The sequence below is a fragment of the Scleropages formosus genome, chromosome 15, assembly GCF_900964775.1.
Source record: "Scleropages formosus chromosome 15, fSclFor1.1, whole genome shotgun sequence".
Lineage (NCBI taxonomy): Eukaryota > Metazoa > Chordata > Actinopteri > Osteoglossiformes > Osteoglossidae > Scleropages > Scleropages formosus.
Window position 1 is genome coordinate 16,794,570 of NC_041820.1, and position 18,370 is coordinate 16,812,939.

The 18,370-nt window shown below is 42.7% G+C and overlaps 1 protein-coding gene across 9 annotated transcripts; it reads right to left on the reverse strand.

The window, feature by feature from the left end:
• Window positions 1-297: 297 nt before the first annotated feature.
• mia2 (MIA SH3 domain ER export factor 2) lies at window positions 298-17,928 on the reverse strand. 9 transcript variants are annotated; one of them, XM_029258532.1, is made up of 29 exons: window positions 17,640-17,928; window positions 17,153-17,286; window positions 16,752-16,844; window positions 16,513-16,558; window positions 11,824-12,003; window positions 11,439-11,536; window positions 9,026-9,157; window positions 8,016-8,037; window positions 7,844-7,932; window positions 7,587-7,658; window positions 7,307-7,417; window positions 6,300-6,371; window positions 6,073-6,177; window positions 5,802-5,924; window positions 5,225-5,342; window positions 4,926-4,972; window positions 4,734-4,824; window positions 4,337-4,475; window positions 4,110-4,211; window positions 3,939-3,999; window positions 3,821-3,856; window positions 3,677-3,744; window positions 3,530-3,600; window positions 3,269-3,403; window positions 2,616-2,747; window positions 1,700-1,834; window positions 1,308-1,366; window positions 991-1,171; window positions 298-909 (listed from the first exon to the last, which is right to left on the reverse strand). In XM_029258532.1, exons 1-29 carry the CDS (start codon window positions 17,746-17,748, stop codon window positions 734-736), a joined length of 2,937 nt encoding a protein of 978 aa, XP_029114365.1. In that variant the 5' UTR covers window positions 17,749-17,928; the 3' UTR covers window positions 298-733. The 9 variants fall into 9 exon arrangements, with proteins under 9 accessions (XP_029114365.1, XP_029114364.1, XP_029114363.1 ...); XM_029258531.1 differs by having other exon boundaries at window positions 11,824-12,000; window positions 16,306-16,558; XM_029258530.1 differs by having other exon boundaries at window positions 16,306-16,558.
• Window positions 17,929-18,370: the final 442 nt, after the last annotated feature.

Sequence of the window (18,370 nt, forward strand, 5' to 3'; positions counted from 1 at the left end):
TTTGGAACAGCAGAAATTTTGACCAAAGCCATTCCTAGAATCTGTAAGACTAAGATACCATCCATTGTAAAAGCATATTTCCACTGAAATTTTTATTTTACACAACTTTACCAACCCTAGACCTCTCTTACAAATCATAGTAGTTGATAGCAAACAAATGGGTTGAATGACAAGGTATTGCTTTCCCTTTTCATTGCAATCTATGAAAACATTTGGACATGTATTTACAATTCCTTATTCACAAAATCAGTACAATTTCTCTATATACAGGCAAGGCTGATTTTTTTTTTTTTTTGGCTATTAAAAGTTCTTAAATTAAAAAGTCTCACTCAAAAAAAGGCAGCTTGCACTCTCCTGATAGAAGCAAGAGCTATTCAAACCTGGTCTTCTACACTGAGTGGTGGAGAGAACACACACAACTTAGACTGTCTCATGAAACTCCACCCTAAGGCTTCCACATGGGTGTACTCCAGGCTGAGTGAGGGGAAAATACATCAGTTAGACACTTCAATGTGGTAAAAGCAGTGACTAGGAGAGAGGCTGAGCAACAGGTTATATTAACTTGCTCAGCAACTACAACACACCACCATCAAGGATGACTACCCCTCAACATTATAGAAGCACTTCAATAAGTTAGGAGACATTTCATGTCGTATATGCCAATCAAAACTCAGTGAAGGGTCTGTCTCCTACCACGAGTAACAAAGTGACACACAGGAGGTAATGTCCCAACTCAGATTATTTCTTGTGAGGGGACTTGCTCAGGAGGCTGTTCGCTGCCTGGAGGGGATGGTCTGCGAGGGGGTCCGGACAGACTGTCAGGAAGGGGTCTTATAGGAGGGTAGCCCATGTGCTGGGGGGGTGGAGGAGGGAATCTGGGGAAAATTCCAGGTGGAGGTGGCCCACGCACTAGAAGAACAAAAAAATGAGCATTAGCATTCGTACTGGACCTGGATATGTCTTACCTTTTCACACAGAACTATGACTCACTGCCCATTGGAGGTCCTCGAGGAGGGAAAAAATCTGGCGGTCCGTAGAGACCCCTCCGGGGTAATTGCTGTCTGGGGTCTAGAAGAGGCGGGGGGCCCATCGTGGGGATCCCCATACCAGGGTCCTTTTGGATGTCTGCCTCTGCGGGGATCCTTGGGTCTCCAGGTGCAGACAAAAAGCTCTGAAATCAGATATAAAATCCTCAAACATTCGGCAACTGTCATTCTGTATAACAAAGGCCATTTATACACAGTTTTTTATTTTTGTTTTGTTTTTTTTACAGTGGTTTAGTTTCAGTGGATTGAGAGGCTACTTACATTCCTGTTCTCATTTAGACCCAGGCCATCGGAATGGCTGCTCAGAAGCGATGCGTCTGCTGAAAGGTAAAGAACGTGCTAGAAAAGAACCGCAGCTGAGCTCCAGCTCCTGTGCTTACAGCTTGTTTTTCCTCACAAATTCCTAAGGATTTGGGGAAGAGAGTGCTCATTCATGCTACACTAATGCTATTAGCTTAACCCTGTCAAGACAACAGGACTGGGACTGCAAGACTCGGGATTTCCACATGCCCACAGGATTTAAGGTTTCTGCTTCCCAAAAACCCACTGAGAGTCCATGCCCTACATAAATAAAGCAGCAGGCAGTCCCAGGGGAAGCACAGCAGCACATGTTCTTGGGGTCTGACTGTAAAGAATGGGAGGCAGCAGCTCACCGGATCTGTCCATGGGACGTGTGCTGAAAACGTGGACCTCAGCTGGACCGGGACCCCTGGGTGGCAAGGGACCTAAGGGCATGGCACCAGGCGGAGGTCGACGGTAGTGAAAGCCTGGATCTGGATACGGGTACCCTTGGATATGAATGAAGAAATCCAGTTGAGATTTTGTCTGGGGCATAGGAAAAGACTCATTTCTGCTGTGTTTGAGATGAATACATGGTAGGATTAGGATATACACATTGAGGGGAGGCAACTGAGGACATTTGCGATGGATGACAAAGGCAATGAAACAATTCCTGCAGAGGCTTTAAAGCGCAATACGCCAGATAAAACAAATGTAAGCTCAAAGGACCACAAGCAAAAGCCTTTCAGGAACATCACCCAGGGCTTGTGCCTGGCCCATGATGCCTTTGGACACTGCATTTTGCAGGAGGCCCATGAACAGGATGAACAGAAAGCAAACACAATGACTTTTAAAATACAGCGATGCCACAATCTACTGACACCCCGTGATGCGTTTCCTTTCGTGCTGGGTTATACAAATGGCACTGTGTATGACCCCAATTTCTGCTTGAGATGCAGAGACAGAGCCCACATGTAAGGATAAAAGTTTCTGGAAGCAGTTAGTGTCTCTGACCCCAGTGTGAACTGATGCACTCAGTCAATCGTTCTGCTCAGCTTTTTGTCTCCACCATGTGACAGGACAACGCAGCTCCTATGAGCAGAGCACCAAATTTATACTCCCTCTGACCCCCATTCAGTTTGCAATTGTTTTCAATTTTATAATCAAGTCATTGTCCAACTTGACATAATTAGCAATCCCAAATTTGGTGATTTTTCAGTAATACAAGAGAGGCTGATTTCAGATAACGTCTCCATCACAGGGTGCCAACGCAGACTGTCATCACTGTACCTGGAGGGGGCACAGGGCCCCTGCGGTCCCTCTCCCAGGTGGGGGACACTGAGCCGCTGTCGGAGTGAGGGCCATGGCCCTCGCCTTCACTCGCGACAGGGTGGTCAGGCAGGCTCGGAGGGCCACGCGACACTAACAAGACACAAAAGAGAATGTCAAAGCAATGAGTCAATGGGCTAATGGCACATGGAGTCATGGCGATCAGAATGGAGGGAGCTCTGTCTTCTGCAATAGACTGAGCAACAATGGAAAGTGGGGTCTGTACGATTTTCTCTGCTTTTTACAGAAGACAACATGGACTAGGAAAGGGGACCTTGTTTCTGTGCTGTGCATCATGTCACACTGACAACTAAGCGGCAGTAAACAGGGAACACAAGGCAAAGTGTGGCAACAGCAACATTTCAGCAGTAAGCACAGCTAAATGCGGAGTTTGGATGCCAATAGCTCTAGCACTACTCATTCCTTTTAAAGCAAACTGATTCATTAGCTTGGTCATGTTAATGTGAAGTATCAAATCAAACCTCAATCATCTGTCAGAGTAGTTCACTGTATCAGATTGTATTCTAGGTTCTCTATCCATACAGTGGCTGCAACACATGTCAAGTACTAAGCCATAGACCATTTTCCATAGTGTTATGGTTGGAAGAGATTACCTCGACCGCCATGTCCCAGAGGAAACTGGGGAGACAAGCGTGGTGGGCCATCCATCAAGGTGGGTGGTGACAGGAAGGCTCTGGTCTCGGAAGAGGGTCGTCCAAGGGGAGAGTGTCCAAATGGGGATCTTTCACCTGTGAACGGAAAAGGAACAAGGCCTTAAAATCTGCTACACCTGGCAGACCTTCAGCCATGAAGAAAACAGCAGCTCAAAGCATATTTAGTGTATGCAAGCAATGTGTGGAGCTTCTAGGAGGCACCTCTAAAGGGGGGTCTTCCACTGAAGGGATCTTTCTCCACCATCTCCAGTTTGAACTGGGAGTCTGTCAGCCTGTGTGAAATGTGAAAGTTGAGCATCAGACAACTGAGTTCTGCAAAGACCCCCTCCTCCCTAGTAGGGCACTCACTTCTGCCTGAGAAGTGCGTTCTCCCGCTTCATGTCTGCAAGGTCTCGATCAGCAGCCCGTGCAGCCAACTGTAAAGCAGGAAGGTCAGGTTAGTTGTTGAATTTTGACTTGTTACCGCTGTCATTCCAACAAGACTATACTCACCCAGTTGTCATGAGCCTTCTTTTCATGGGCTGCAATCTGCCAATGACAAGAAGAAATCCAGTAAACATCTCTCTAGGGTTTGCCCACACCATCAGCTCAACAGGATGTCAATGCTAACCTGATTTTTGTAAGCCTGGTTAGTCTTCTCCAGCTCTTCCTCAAGTTCCTGGGCCCTCTGTCTGCACCAGAGTAGCAGGATGGTGAAATAAGCATCCAAAAAAACTCACTTATACAGCCCAGAGACCAACAAGGTCAACAGCCATCGTCTCATCCTTCATGAACATACTACCTATAGGTGTTCAGCTCCTCAGCAGCCTGGGAGATCTTCTTGTCAGCTTTATTCAGCTTCTCCTCCTTCTGTAGCCGTTCCCTCTCCTCTACAGTCAACATACTGAAGCAGAAAGGGGAACTGTTAAGTCTCTTTGGGTTGCCTGAGGCAGTGATTCTAAACTCTGGTACTACAAACACTAATGCCTGCTTTCTATTCCACCTGAGCTGTAAATCAGTTATGGCTACCTGTGCAGTTTGAGTTCGTTCTCCTGGTACATCTCGGTCATGATCTGCAACTTCTGCTGGAGCTTCTGTGTCTCACTGGTATATGTTGCACTTTCCGCTTGTAGAGTCTCCTTCTCATTATGGAGTCGCTCAATCCCCTCTGCCAGATCAAAGTGACAAGTGCTTCAGTTCCGTTTTTGTAAAGATACAGCTAAACAGTTACTTGAAGCATTTAGAGGGCCTCAAAGATACAAGTACTAAAGGGGAATTTTATGAGACAGAAAGACAACAGCACTGTTCCTTTAAATTAAGAAAACAGATCATAGCATAAACGCTAATATTAAAGTTTTCATACAAAATCCACCATGACTTTTTCTCTGGATGCGTGGTAGTACCCATTTCCCACCCCACCACTCACCGCGGAGGTCCTCCTTGGCTTTGACTTCATCAGCAAGCCTGGCGAACAGCCTGTTTTTCTCCTCCTCCAGAGACTTCAGATCAGCACTCATCTGGACACGAGGTAGAGAAAGGTGAAGTTGTTTGCACTACCTTAACTTAATTCTGCTTTTCAACTCTCTGAATGACAACACGCCCTTTGTGGTGAACATACCTTTGCTGCATAAATAAGCTTCTGTACTTTCTGCTTCTGATGCACATCTGTTTTTAACAGGGGGGAATTTTTCTTTTTAGTAAAACAATACTGCCATTTCACAGTGACTGTAGAAGCCCAATGGTCATTTCTCCACCTCTTTTGTAGGTCCCTGTTCTCAGCTGAAGGAACCAGGTTTACGTCCCCAAAAGCGAACACAGCACACAGCTTCACCAAAACACTGCACTCGTAGCTGACAGACTGCTCACGTTTCACACTCTAGCGATGGTAGTGGGCCAGAGTATGTGGAAGAACCCTACCTGGACCATCCCTGTTGTCTCCTGCACCAACAGAGGTACCCTCTTGCTCTTCCTCAATGGCCTGATCCTCCTCTTCAGAGTCCCAGTCCCTCATCTTCAGCAAGCAGTCTGTAAGAGACTGCAAAAATCCAAACGTCATGTTATATACAAAATGAAAACAAAAACCTTGCTCAACTGCAGATAGCAAGAGGACATGCTTTGGGGAGCCCAGCACAATTTACCCATTAGATTTCAATTACAGTAAACTTTTTGTGCTATAATCCACAATATTACATGAAACCTTTGACTGAAATAATATGCAGATGGCAAACATACTGCAGGGTGTATTCTTAACACACTAATCTGGTGAATTAGATTAAATTATTTATTTAGCAGACGCTTTTCTCCAAAGCGACTTCCAACGAACTCTATGTAGTGTTATCAGCCCACACATCTTATTCACCAAGGTGACTTACACTGTTAGATACACTACTTACACTGGGTCACTCATCCATGCATCAGTGGAACACACTCTTTCACTCACTCACACACAGATAGGTACCTTGTGCTGCAATACTTTAGTTAAGCAAGCATGTACCTTGATGTGCTGGTCCTTGTTACTGCAATCCTCCAGCATGGCCTTGTGGGAGCTCTCACACATCTTCATCTCCTCCTCCAGCTCACTCAGACGCTCTGCCCAGCCTTCAGCTTCCTGCACAAGCTGCAAAGAACCACAGCACAATGTCTGCTTGTAACACCTTCAAAGCACTCAGCTGACTAGCAACATTTAACAGGACATGAGAGGAAAGCAGTACCACTCACTGCATACCATCAGTCTGCATGAATAGCGACTTCTTAGAGCTATATACCTGGGCCTTGCTCTCCAACAACTGGGCATTCTCCTCCTTTGCTACTTGCAAGTTAGTCTGCAGCTTTTCACTGCTGATGTTATGAATTTTCACAGTTATCTGCGCCTGGAGACAGGAGTCCACAAACCATTTTAATACTCAAATGTACAAATTCCAGCGTATGTTATACAACTGCATATACAACACACCACATTTAATCTATTTGAGTAGGTCAGTGAATTAAGTACCTGCTCAATCTTCGACTTTAAGCCTTTTGATTCTTCTTCCAGGGATTTCAGCGTTTCCTGCATGCCAGCCAACTGCAACACACAAAGAGTATCACAGCAAGCATCCGGCAATCACAGCACAACATCCATTGCTAAGGCAATCTTGGTCCAAGAGCCACATTACCATTTCTTGCATATGCATGCTACATTTAAATTTTACATTACATTTATTCACTTAGCAGATGCTTTTCTCCAAAGCGACTTACAAAGGATACTATGTAGTATTACTAGCCCACACACCTTATTCACCGTGGTGACTTACAGTGCTACCTACATACACTACTTACATTGGGTCACTCATCCATGCATCACTGAAACACACTCACTCTGTGTCACTCACACACTATGGGGGAATCTGAATGGCATGTCTTTGGACTGTGGGAGGAAACCAGAGCACCCATGCAAACTCCACACAGACTGAGCGGGCGCTGAGACAGCAGCGCTACTTGCTGTGCCACCGTGCCGCCCAGATATGCTACAAACTCATATGTGATTAAATACGTTTCCAAGAGTCTTACTCTATCTCTGTCTTGTCGGAATACATTTTGCTTTGTCTAACTTCATAGACAAAATGCAATGACAAGTTATTTCACAAGAAGCTGAGAACTTTCTTTAAAAATATCCATCTATTATCCTTCAGGACTTGTCCAGTGCAAGCTTATGATGATACAAGCTATATTTACGTTCATATTTGTACAGTTGGGTATTTTCACGGGAGCAATTTAAGGTAAATACCTTGCTCAAGGGTACTACAGCTGGAAGTGGGAATCAAACCTACAACCTTTGGGTTCAAAGGCAGCAGTGCTAACCACTACACTACCGGCTGTGTGGGTAGAGAAAATTCTTGCTTTTATTTATATACAATAAAATATTATGTCTCACTCTTAGGACTCCCACTGGAAATAATCGTGATTAAAATGGCAGATTGTTAAGGAAAATACATATTATACATTGCAAGTGAGACTTACCACTTCCTCTTGCTGTGAACGCATGGATGTCTGGGCTTTCAAGTCCTGTTTCAGCTGTTCTAGCTCTTTATTTAGTTGAGAATTTGATTCCTCAAGCTTCCTAGACATTATCTGGAACAAAATATATTGAACTTTCATGTAGGTGCTTTCCTTCAGATCGGTTTTGGTTTACATTTGATAACCCCCCGGTATTTGTAAGGATAGCCATTCGAGTTTTATTAATCATTCACAAAAGTAAATAAATGTGAACTACATCAGTAGTGTGTCACCTTTCACTCACCTCCAGGTCCTCTCTTTCAGAGGCATGTGCCGAAATTCCTCCGTTCTGCAAGGCTTCTTCGAGCTCTTCATACTGCAAGACACACACACAGTTTTACCCAATATAGGACACAGAGAAATACAGAAATGCACACACCGATTCCAATACTCTCATACAAACTGTATATTAATACTGCAACCCACACAGTCCGTGAGAAGGCAGTAATTTATATTTTAAAAAAACACCCAAGAACAACTTTTTTTTCAGCAGATGTATACCTTGTGTTGGCACTGACTCAGAGTTTCAAGCACTTTACACTTTTCTTCAAGGAGTTCAGCCACCTTCTGCCCCATCTTTCTTTCTTTACCTGCGTGGAGCAAACAGCAGAATCAGTGAAAAATCGAACTGCAGAAAACATTTGTATGTTTGTGTGTCAATAAACGAACTTACCAACATACAGCCTGCTCTTTATCTGTGAAAATAAGGGAACACAGGATGAGGGTGAATTGCAAAACTTATAAATACACACCATTAATATACTAACTCAGATCTATTTTAATGGCGTTTTATAGACATGAATTAGATGGAGAAAAGTTTTCTTGTTTTATTTAATAATAAATTACACTGGGCTGTAAGACAGTAAAATCTGGATATCATGATATATCTAAGTTAATAAAGAACATGACCAATGTTTCCATGCTGATCACCGCTTCCCATCGAGCCATCCAATCTAGTATCATTAGTCACCGGTTCAGAGTGGGGTCAAGGTGTTCCAAAGCCGATTTTAGAAGCATATGGCGTGAGGCAGGGTCCACCCTGGATGGGGTGCCAATCCATTTTAGGGTAATCATTTGCACACAGTCACTATACACAAAATGTAGGCAATTTAGAATCACCAGTTCACCTGATATAGATGTCTTTGGACTATGGGAGGATTCCTGAGCACCCACAGGAATACCAGGCAAACATGGGAAGAGCATGTTTTACATTTACATTTATTCATTTAGCTCACACTTTCTCTAAAGTGACTTACATTGTTTAGCTACTTGCAGTGATTTACCTGTTTATACAGCAGGGTAATTTTTTTACTGGCGCAATTCAGGTAAATACGTTGCTCAAGGGTACCACAGCAGGAGGTGGGATGCAAAGTTGCAACTTCCAAGTCCAGAGGCAACAGCTCTTAACCACTTTGCCACCCGCTATCCTGCAACATGCAAACTCCACGCAGACCGTGCTGAATTTAAACTACATCTAAACCCACGTCGCTACCCTAACCTTACAGAAAGTTCCGGCATCCAGCCTTTGTTACGTTCACGCCAATCGAGGGGCGACGAGCATCCCTCGGATCACTTAACGGGTACTGACGGAGCGAAAAATATTTGCAATAGCACTCAATGTAGCTACGCAGAAATACCGTAGCGACAACATGTCACGTATGAGCAGGATGCAGAGACACGTACAGACTGGTAGGATCTGCAGGTGAAGAGCAGTAAGGTGATTATTCCCACTAAGACAGCAGGGATCACTGCTTCCCAGGGCAGGCCAAGGAGGTCAGGCCCGGGGGTCATGTCACTGGGCAGAGAGGAAACCACCTGATGGAAAGGAGCAAAAAAGAAAAAAAGTGCACATCACCATTTACATCAACGATCCAATACTTAGAGCCCAACGTACACATCAACGGCACATGGTACACGATACCATGCGGAGGTCTGACACTGAACCAGAGACACTGTCTGTGCCACGTGTGAGAAACTGTCACGACAACCTGGATGTCACACCACGGTGTGTTCGGCCCTGTGTCTGACATCGTGCTCAGTGTGTCGATTCCACACAAGTGACGTGTGTCGGTTCCTAAGACACACAACTTCTCCATGGATAGACCTCTCCCTCTCTCACTCTCACACACACACACACACTCTCTCTCTAACGGTCTTCACCACCAAAAACAGGTTTTCCACTAACTTACTACACACCGACATTGCCTGATCTTAAACACAGATCATCATCTGGACCAGAGTTGTGACAAAAAAAACAGCCCTGGCAGTGGAAGGAAACACGCAGTTTATATTCACATGATTTTTACTCGACACTGTGTGGGACGGGCTGAAGCGGGAACGGCTCGTATTGGACAGGCAGTGGCAGTGCGCCGCTCGCGCTCGCGCTCGCGGTAGTACCGCAGCCGAACATACATCTCTCACGGTGTCCACGGCCAGCGAGTAGTACATCCGCGCCGCCACTCCGAAACCGCTGCTTTCGGCCGAGGCGACAAGCGGCTCGCTGCTGAGCTCCTCCGCCATGACGAACACAGTGGTCCGCGCAGGGTCCAATTAGAACGCCGTTATCGCCGATAAAAGAAGAACATCGCAGCCCGTCCGCTGTCACTTCTTGGTTTCCGAGACACTCAAACGGAAAGCCAACACGTACAGAGCGGCCCGACGTCCCACGTACGCGGGAGGAACCTAGAAACCGGAACTGATTAGAAACACTTCTAATGAATACATTCATTCAGTCTCGAACTAAGTCGTTCAACTACAGAGTATACGTTGGCAAATGCGTTCCTTTTATTTTAGGACAGTGCTGCGAGAATTAAAGGTAAGCGTTTGGCTACGTGTACGACCCCCCCCCCCTTCTACCCCGACATGGTTTGTCCCAAACGTCCCCAATTGTGGAGCGCCACACTGACACCGGCTGTGGTGTTAAAGAGGAACTCACACGCGTTGTATAAGTGGGCCCTAAAAGAGCAAAAACAACGCTCAATCCTCAGTGTATTTATTCTATATGGCATCAGGTACAGTCAGAGACGAAGAAACTTTTTTGCTCAAAGGTGTGCGTCCCTGTGCATTTACTTGAGTCCTTAGCTCCAGCAGTTATAAAGAAAGGCCAGCAAATGTCTGACAACACATTGAACTCTAAATTATAAACAATAAAATGAAACTTCCTCGCAGATCCTGAACAACACTAGTTACATTTTACAAGTTCAGTAGCCCAGAGGTTTTTAATTTTCCCTGATATTTATTATTTATTTATTTTGCTAATGTTCCACCCCAGCACTAGTTTTAACTTTGGTTAACTGTTGGTAACATTTTCATTACCTCTTAGACTGATAGGAAGCCTGAAAACACCTGAAAGGCAAATGACACACTTGTTTGTAAAACAGACCTCACAATTCTGCGTTAAGACCTAAAGCTTTACATTCTCCACACGCACATTCGAGCTGTACGTCGATCACTAATCCTTGTTACTGTGTGTGTGTCTCTGACCTCCTAAAAACACACAAGAGAGCGTTAGACTACTTAAACTGCCCGCTTGGAGATACTCCAACACAGGGAACTATCCTTAATACTAGTAATTTAAATACTACAGCCTTGCATATTGGCAGCACTCACCTCCTCACTGTCCTCATAAACTTCCATCTCAAAATTTAGCTTTCCGACATTGTGAAGAAAGTGGTTGGCATTACCGAAATGAAGAAAAACAGAGAGGCCTCGATGGGCTCTGCTAGAGTAAGGTTCAGTGCGGCCTTCCCCGGATCCTGCTGGAGCCCTGCCCAGCGGACACATCAGATGACACCTGCCATGTGTGCGGCTCAGAGGCACGGAGTAAGGCAGTCCTCACAGTGTGTGCACTGGCACACAGGTCTTAAAGGCACAGCTTCCCAACCCGACACGCGCTCTTTACTCGGCCGTCGAGGTCGTCGACTCCCAGATCGAGGGACGAGAAATGCATCGCAAAAAAGTTACTCGGTCTCCTTCGCGAGCAGTGAAGTGTCCCCCCCCCCCCCCCCCCCCCCCCCCCCATCTGACGCGCCACTGTTTTACAGTACAAAGCAGACACGATCGATATTTTCAAAGCCTAGAGCACTCGTATTCTTACCTCTTCCAAAAGGGAGAAACTGGACTGAATACGGTCCTTGCATTGCACAGCAACTTGTCCGGCAAAAGTCACGCAGAGGGCAATAACGTCAGTCACACCTGTCAGAGGATCCAAAACAAACATTTTGGCATTTTTTATTATTTGTAGTAATATAGTAATATAGTAGTACGTAATAAGTAAGTAGTAGCAGCAGCATTGAAGGTAGCAGTGGGGGAAATCTTTAATTTCCTTCATATTATAACAAGTTCTATTGTGATTGGGGAAGAGATTACTTTTTAATAAAAGTCGTATTTGTCTTTTTTCCCGTGTTGAATGAAAGGCATACCATGTTGTACGACCATTGATACTGCTTGAATAGAAGACAGCGAGCTGTCTGTGAGCTTACCTGTCTTGTAAGTGGACACAGGGCTCTGATGAAATCCAGCACTGCTCTGGCCTGTGGTGTGGAGCTCCTCATCTTCAGAAAGTCTGTTTATCCCAGCTGCTATATCTCCCTCCCGAGCATCCCTGTCTTTCTCACCGTTAGAGATGGACGCATGTAGGTATTCTGGTCTGTCTGTACCTGCTGAAGTGGGTGACACATCTCTAATATAATCATAATTCATTTTTAAACACCATATCAAAACATTTTTAAACTTTTCTGACATCAAGTCACCTTCACAGAGACAGCAGCCTAATCACTAATAATAATACTTGCAATTCAATATCGCACACAGCATGCATTGTACCATGTGCTGTAATGAATCAGTGAAAACCAAATGCATTTCAGTGTAAAGAGAATCAGATAAATACATACATTTCCATAATTTTGATTTGTAAAGAAGTAAAACCATCAAAACAGTTGTTATAACTGGAACTGTAATGTTTTTCATTTTAAAGTCTCACAGTTTGAAAAATTCCACATCGGAAGTACCTTGATTAGAATTTATATTGACAGCTGGCCTTTCTGGAGAGAATCTACTTTTTATGGTAGATAAGAGAGTCTTTAGTTTTTCTAGTGGGATGTTTTTAACTTGAGCCTTCACATCATCATCTTGACTGCCTTTTGAAGTAACAGTCATTTCAATGTGATACTGCAGCATCCGTTCAAAATCGGATAAAATAGGGAGGTCATCGTTAAAGCTTTCAACTATTCCCTCATCCTCAGGGTTGCCCAGGTGATAGTCAAGCCACAGAAGTTTGTGCCTCCCTAATATGTCCAACACTTGAAGAAGATCCTCCTCAGTCATGTGTTGTTGAATATTTTTATATTCTCTTAGAATATTTGCAGATTTAAACGTATCCTTCGGAGAATCGGGGATCCTATGAGACTGTGATTCAGGAAATATGTGCTCTTGAGCTGTTTCTGCGTATTTCTTTTGTTGTGATGTTTCCGTGATCTCTTCTGTGGGTTCATTTGCGGTATGCTCTTCACTAATGGTCCCATTGCTGAAAGCATCAATGGAGCCTTCAAGAAAAATGTCCTCCGAATTTTCTACATTACTTTTGTCTGTTGTTGTGGATTGTTCTTCACGAGGTTTGCTGCTGGAAGTTGAAGTGAAATCTGCATCTATATTGGAAATCACCTTATGATCACTGTATTCATTGCTTCCGTCTAACTCTTGATGCAAAGGTAGCTTCTCTCCGTGTGTTACTTCTAAAACTAATTGTTCTTTTTCTGTTCTTTGCAATTCGGTCTGTGCTTCACTTGATTTCTGCTGGTTCATTGTGTCAGTTTTGTCACTTTGCATTCTGTATGTTTCAGAATGTTTACCACTACTTGAAAGCGGCTTGCTTTCTGAATAAGAACTTCCTTTGACAAACTTGGCTTCCTCCATCAGCATTTCATTTGTTTCCTCTGCAAATGCTTCACCCTGACTTATATCTGATGTAATTGTAGGGACATCTGCTGCTTCCTCTTGCTCAGCAGTTTTTGTGTAAACACTCCCAGCATTAACATTCTCAGCACATGTCTCCTTTTGATTGGCACATTGACTGCATATTGACAAAGAACCACAAGTTATTGCCATACTTTCATCAGAGGTACTAATTTCATCCTGGAACTGATTAACTTCACTGAAGTCCTCGGTGGCCATTTGAGGTTTTTCTAGTTTTGAATTGCCAACTGAAAAACTGATGATACTCTCTGGATGTATTTCTGTTGCAGCTTCCTCTGTCTCTATTAAAGTTTTTTTGTATGTTCCACCTGCAGTTGCTTCAGGTGTGTAGTCTGATTTTGTTTGGAGAAGACCAGAATGGGAGTCAAGTGTTCTAACATGTGGTATCCTATTATCTGAATTCCCCAGACTCTTTTCTGTGGAACTCTGAGGAAGAACTTGACCCTCCTTTCCCTTCTTGTCATCAATCGCATCTGTTTGCTCATCAATTAAAGTTTTGTACCAGATTCTTGTATCTTCACTTTTTACAAATTGTTGCCCTGTTTCTATTTGTTCAGAGAAAATAACTTGGTGTGACAATTTATTTTCATCTCCATCAGTGTTGACTGATTTTACAGATAAATCATCAACTTTATGTAACATTTCTTCTGAAAAAACTGTGTCTGCATCAAGAGTTTCAATACATTCCTTTTCATCTTTACCGCTGACACTGCCCTGGTATTCTTTTCCTTCATTAACCAAACTTGAGCTAATTTGGTTTTCTTCCTCTCTGGTAGAAGACATTAAGTGAGGACCCCAAACATTTACCTTGTTAATTTCAGATGTTTCTAAGACTACCTCCTCTACAGAAACATCAGCTGTGGCAGTCATATCTATATTGTCAACATCAATATCAACGGAGCCCTCCTTACTCTTAGACACAATTAATCCCTCCTCACTTTCAATGTGAGCTGACTCAAGTGACTTTTTCTCACTTAACATCACTGATGACCCTTCCCCAATTTCAGTTAATTTTAATTCCTCCTCACTGTTTACCACAGGTGAAACTTCTCCTTTTTCAACCACTATTGACCAGTCCCTTCTTTCATTCACAGTTGACTTGTCACTGTTAGAAATAATAGATGATCCTTTCCCAGTGTCAGCCATGATTAACTCTTCCATGCCCTCCTCATTGCGACTAACATTTGACTGGTCTTCTTTTTCAGTCATAGCTGACTTGTCTTCACTGTCAGTCATAAGTGATCTCTTCCCACTGTCAGTAAAGGCTAATCCCTTCTCACTGTCAGTCACATATGACCCACCATCAGTGTCAGTCACAGATGAATGCTCCCCTCTGTCACTGAGTGATGATTCATTTCTGTTTTGAAATATTGTTGATTTATCTTCACTGTCTATTACAGCTGACTCTACTCCACCACCTGACTCTAATGTCTTCCTGCTGTTCACAGTTGACTCTTGTTCACCGTAATCTGCTCTAGGGTACTGAGCATCCTCCCTGCTGTGGTAATGTGTTTCAGGACGTAAGGACTCTTCTTCCTCCTTGACAATATCAACTTTGAGAACCTCATCCAGTGTTTTTTCTGCAACCACAGGATGATCAGCAATAATTTTACCTTGTAAATCTAGAGTATTATTAAAAGAATTTAAGTTGATTTGGCCAGGAGAATGGTATGAAAGATCTGTACTACTGTTAAGGCTGTCAGAAATATCTGTGTTATATTTTTCTTTTATTTGCTCTTCAGTTGGTAAATTTTCAGATTTCCCATTATCGGTATTAGATATGCCTCCTTTCTGAGAAAGCTCGTCAGCTTGTGACGCCTTTGATTGTGTATGGCCTGACATGTAATTACTGATACCTGAAGGCTCTGACTGAAGTGATTCAAGCTCAGGTTTCAAAGTACTGATGGCTGATTGTATGTCCTCTATCTGCTCTGCTACTGACGGCGTTTCATGATGTATAGGAGTAATTTTTTGACTTGATATACTAGGGTGAGGTTCATTAATGCTCTCATCCTGATTGGTGCTTTCTCTTTTATGGTACTCTACAGGTACATCATGAATACCAGTCTGGAGTTGTGTTGAGACCATTTTGTCAACTGTTAATTCTACAGCTGGTTCATTGTAGGTCTGTAAATCTCTATTACCATCTGGAATATCTGATTGAATCTTTGATGTTAAAGTGTCAAACATGGTTGAAATGTCACTAACAGAAAACAAAGATTGCACATTATTTGCTGACTCATCTTGGGTCACACTATCTTTTTTACCTGATGCTGGATTTTGACTTTGTGTGTCTTGAAAAGCATCATTTTCAGCCTTCTGTTTTCCACCATAAAGATCTACAATGTTACTGTAAATGCTGGTATACCAGCCAGCTTCTCCATGTTTTTTCACTTCAGTATCTTTGGTATCTCTTCTCTCTGAGTCAGTATTGTGTTGGCTCCTCATTTCTGTTTCCCAATCTTTTCTGTCATCTTTCTGTTCAGAGTCAATGTTGGATGGTGTCTTGGCGAATAAATTTGTCTTCTCTGCCAAATCTGTGCCTTGATGTTGGCTGTCTTCCATTGTATCTCCATGTTTGTCTTCTGTTGTTTTATCAAAACTCAGAACCTCACCAGTAAAAATGTTTAACCAAGAACCAGCTGTTGTGGGTTCCTCCAGATTAAGTTTTGCTCCTTCTGTGTTTAGACTTCCTGTTGTAGCCTGCTCTTCATTTTGTCTCATCATTTTGTCCATCTTAAGTGTTTTCTTGAATGTTATATCCGGACTTTTTTGACCAAAGCCAAGAATACCAGTCAGTCTTTCACCAAGCCATGAAGCTGTTTCAGTCTTTACTTCCTTTTCTAACTGGTTGCCATCTATGTCCAGGGCAAGCTTCCTACTCCTGAAAGAATCTTGGTCCTCTGTTTTTTTGTCCTCTGAATCACTATCACTTTTGGCCGCAAAACTAAGCAATCCAGTCAATCCAGATCCAATCCAATCAGACCCACCTTGTTCAGTTGGCTTTGATTTGGTATTATCAAGGGGATGCTGTACTACTGCCTGAATTTCTTCCTTTATGTCTATATCTTCTGCACTCTGAACTAAGTTTGGTTGCCTTTGTGCAGCTTCTCTAGTTTCAGGATGGTGTGAATCATCTGCAGCAGCTTCTTGAATTCCTTCATTTTGATCTTGATCATTCCAATCACTAAATTCACCTTCAATGATTGCACCATACTCATCTATACAGAAAAAGTCTTGTTCCTGTAAAGCAAAAGCTTTGTTAAAATGAGATGTATTCCACTAAACATACACAAAAAAAAATCACATACACACACTTGAAATAAACAATACAAAACAAGAAGACAAGACTTACAAAATGTAAGCATTTGTCTTAAACATGCATATGAAACCAAAGAAAAGAATTTTAATGGAAAAAATTCATTATGAAACATACCTGTGTTGGTATTTCAATTTCTTTTTCTTTTTGTATATAAACCTCCTGAACTTCAACAGCATGTTTTGGAAAATATCCAAATTGTTTTTCAATCTAAAAGTAATGACACAGATTACTGAATTATAAGTGTCACATGTCATTGTTATTTCACAAGTTAATGGCAGTGTATCACACTAATTGATAAAAGAATTTAAAAACAAATAGTGTAAAAATGTGGGGATTTTCTGATCTGATCCAATGAATTAACAGTAAACAGTAATGAACGGAATAACTCAGGCAGTGTTATGAAATACTGTAACAGCGCTGACTTTATAACTTTATACAGGTGAAAATTTGTTTGAAATCTCTAAAAGGGATTGGCATGTACAATAATACTGTCACAATTAGATGGTGATACTCACACTTCCAGCCCATAAATCATCTCTTTTTCCAGACAGCTTGTAATATACAAATATAACATGTCCCCTCTGGAAGCTTAAAAACCTGCAGTCAGGTCCTTTGTAATTTTGTGTTGCCTGCACACGACTCAGGAAGCCTAAAAGCATAATCCAATTCACAACATCTTAACACAGAATTACCATGGAAAGAAGCAAATAGAAATTATATGCATCAAAAAAAGACTATTTTTACAGTCTGGTTCTCAGCTTTTCTGTAATACTGTACTTTGCTCTTGAAATATACACTAATAACTGGCAAATCATGTCAGATGTCTGTCAACCTTTGCACTCCAATTATTGCTCCACAAAGGAACTGGTTTTAAAAGACGCTTGAGATGAAACATGTTTCTGCAATACATCATCATGTAATTGTATTCACATTAACGCACAGACATATTTAATATATGAGTGCGCAATATTTCTGAATGTATGAATTGATCAACACGCTTACTTTCACACTGCGGGTCGCCACAGGTTTTGAAGTCGGACAGAAGCGCCGTACTTCTCCGGGACGCCAGGAACAGCAGCAGGACGGAATGAAAGAGCTGCAGCGCTGCCATGATCGAGACCACAAACAACCATCGCCTTATACAGCGCGATCCATGATGTTCATGGTGGCGTTAATTTATGAAAAAGAGGAGTCAGACGGCTCATTTAGAATTCCGACAGCGCTAACTTCGGGGCAGCGACTGAAAGCTGACGAAGCCAGCGCGTTCGGACTCTCTGGGTGAATGATTAACACGGACCAAAAAAGACCAGTGAAGCTGACAACATCTAATCGCTAACTTGGGGGGGTTGTCGGAAAATGCCTGCTAATGAGCGCTTAGCCTTGAAATGTAAAAACCGAATCTCAACAAAAGCGGAAGATACACAGGTTCAACTCCAATGCTATTACTAATGTTAAACTAGACTTTTTGAAAATATCGCTGGTGATGCGCAACAACCAAACGCAGCCGCGTTATCGAGGAAACAAACACAGAGACGGAGACTTTGTACTTTGTGACACAGCAGGTCATCAAATAAATTCGTATTTTATCGTTAATTTCAATGCATATTAACACATTAACGTATTTAAAAAGTTGACACGATGTGATTTTATGTATTAACATCACATAAACCAGATCCTGAACACTACGTGCGTTAACTGGTATAATACGTGCGAAAGAATTTTAGCGTTTTCTT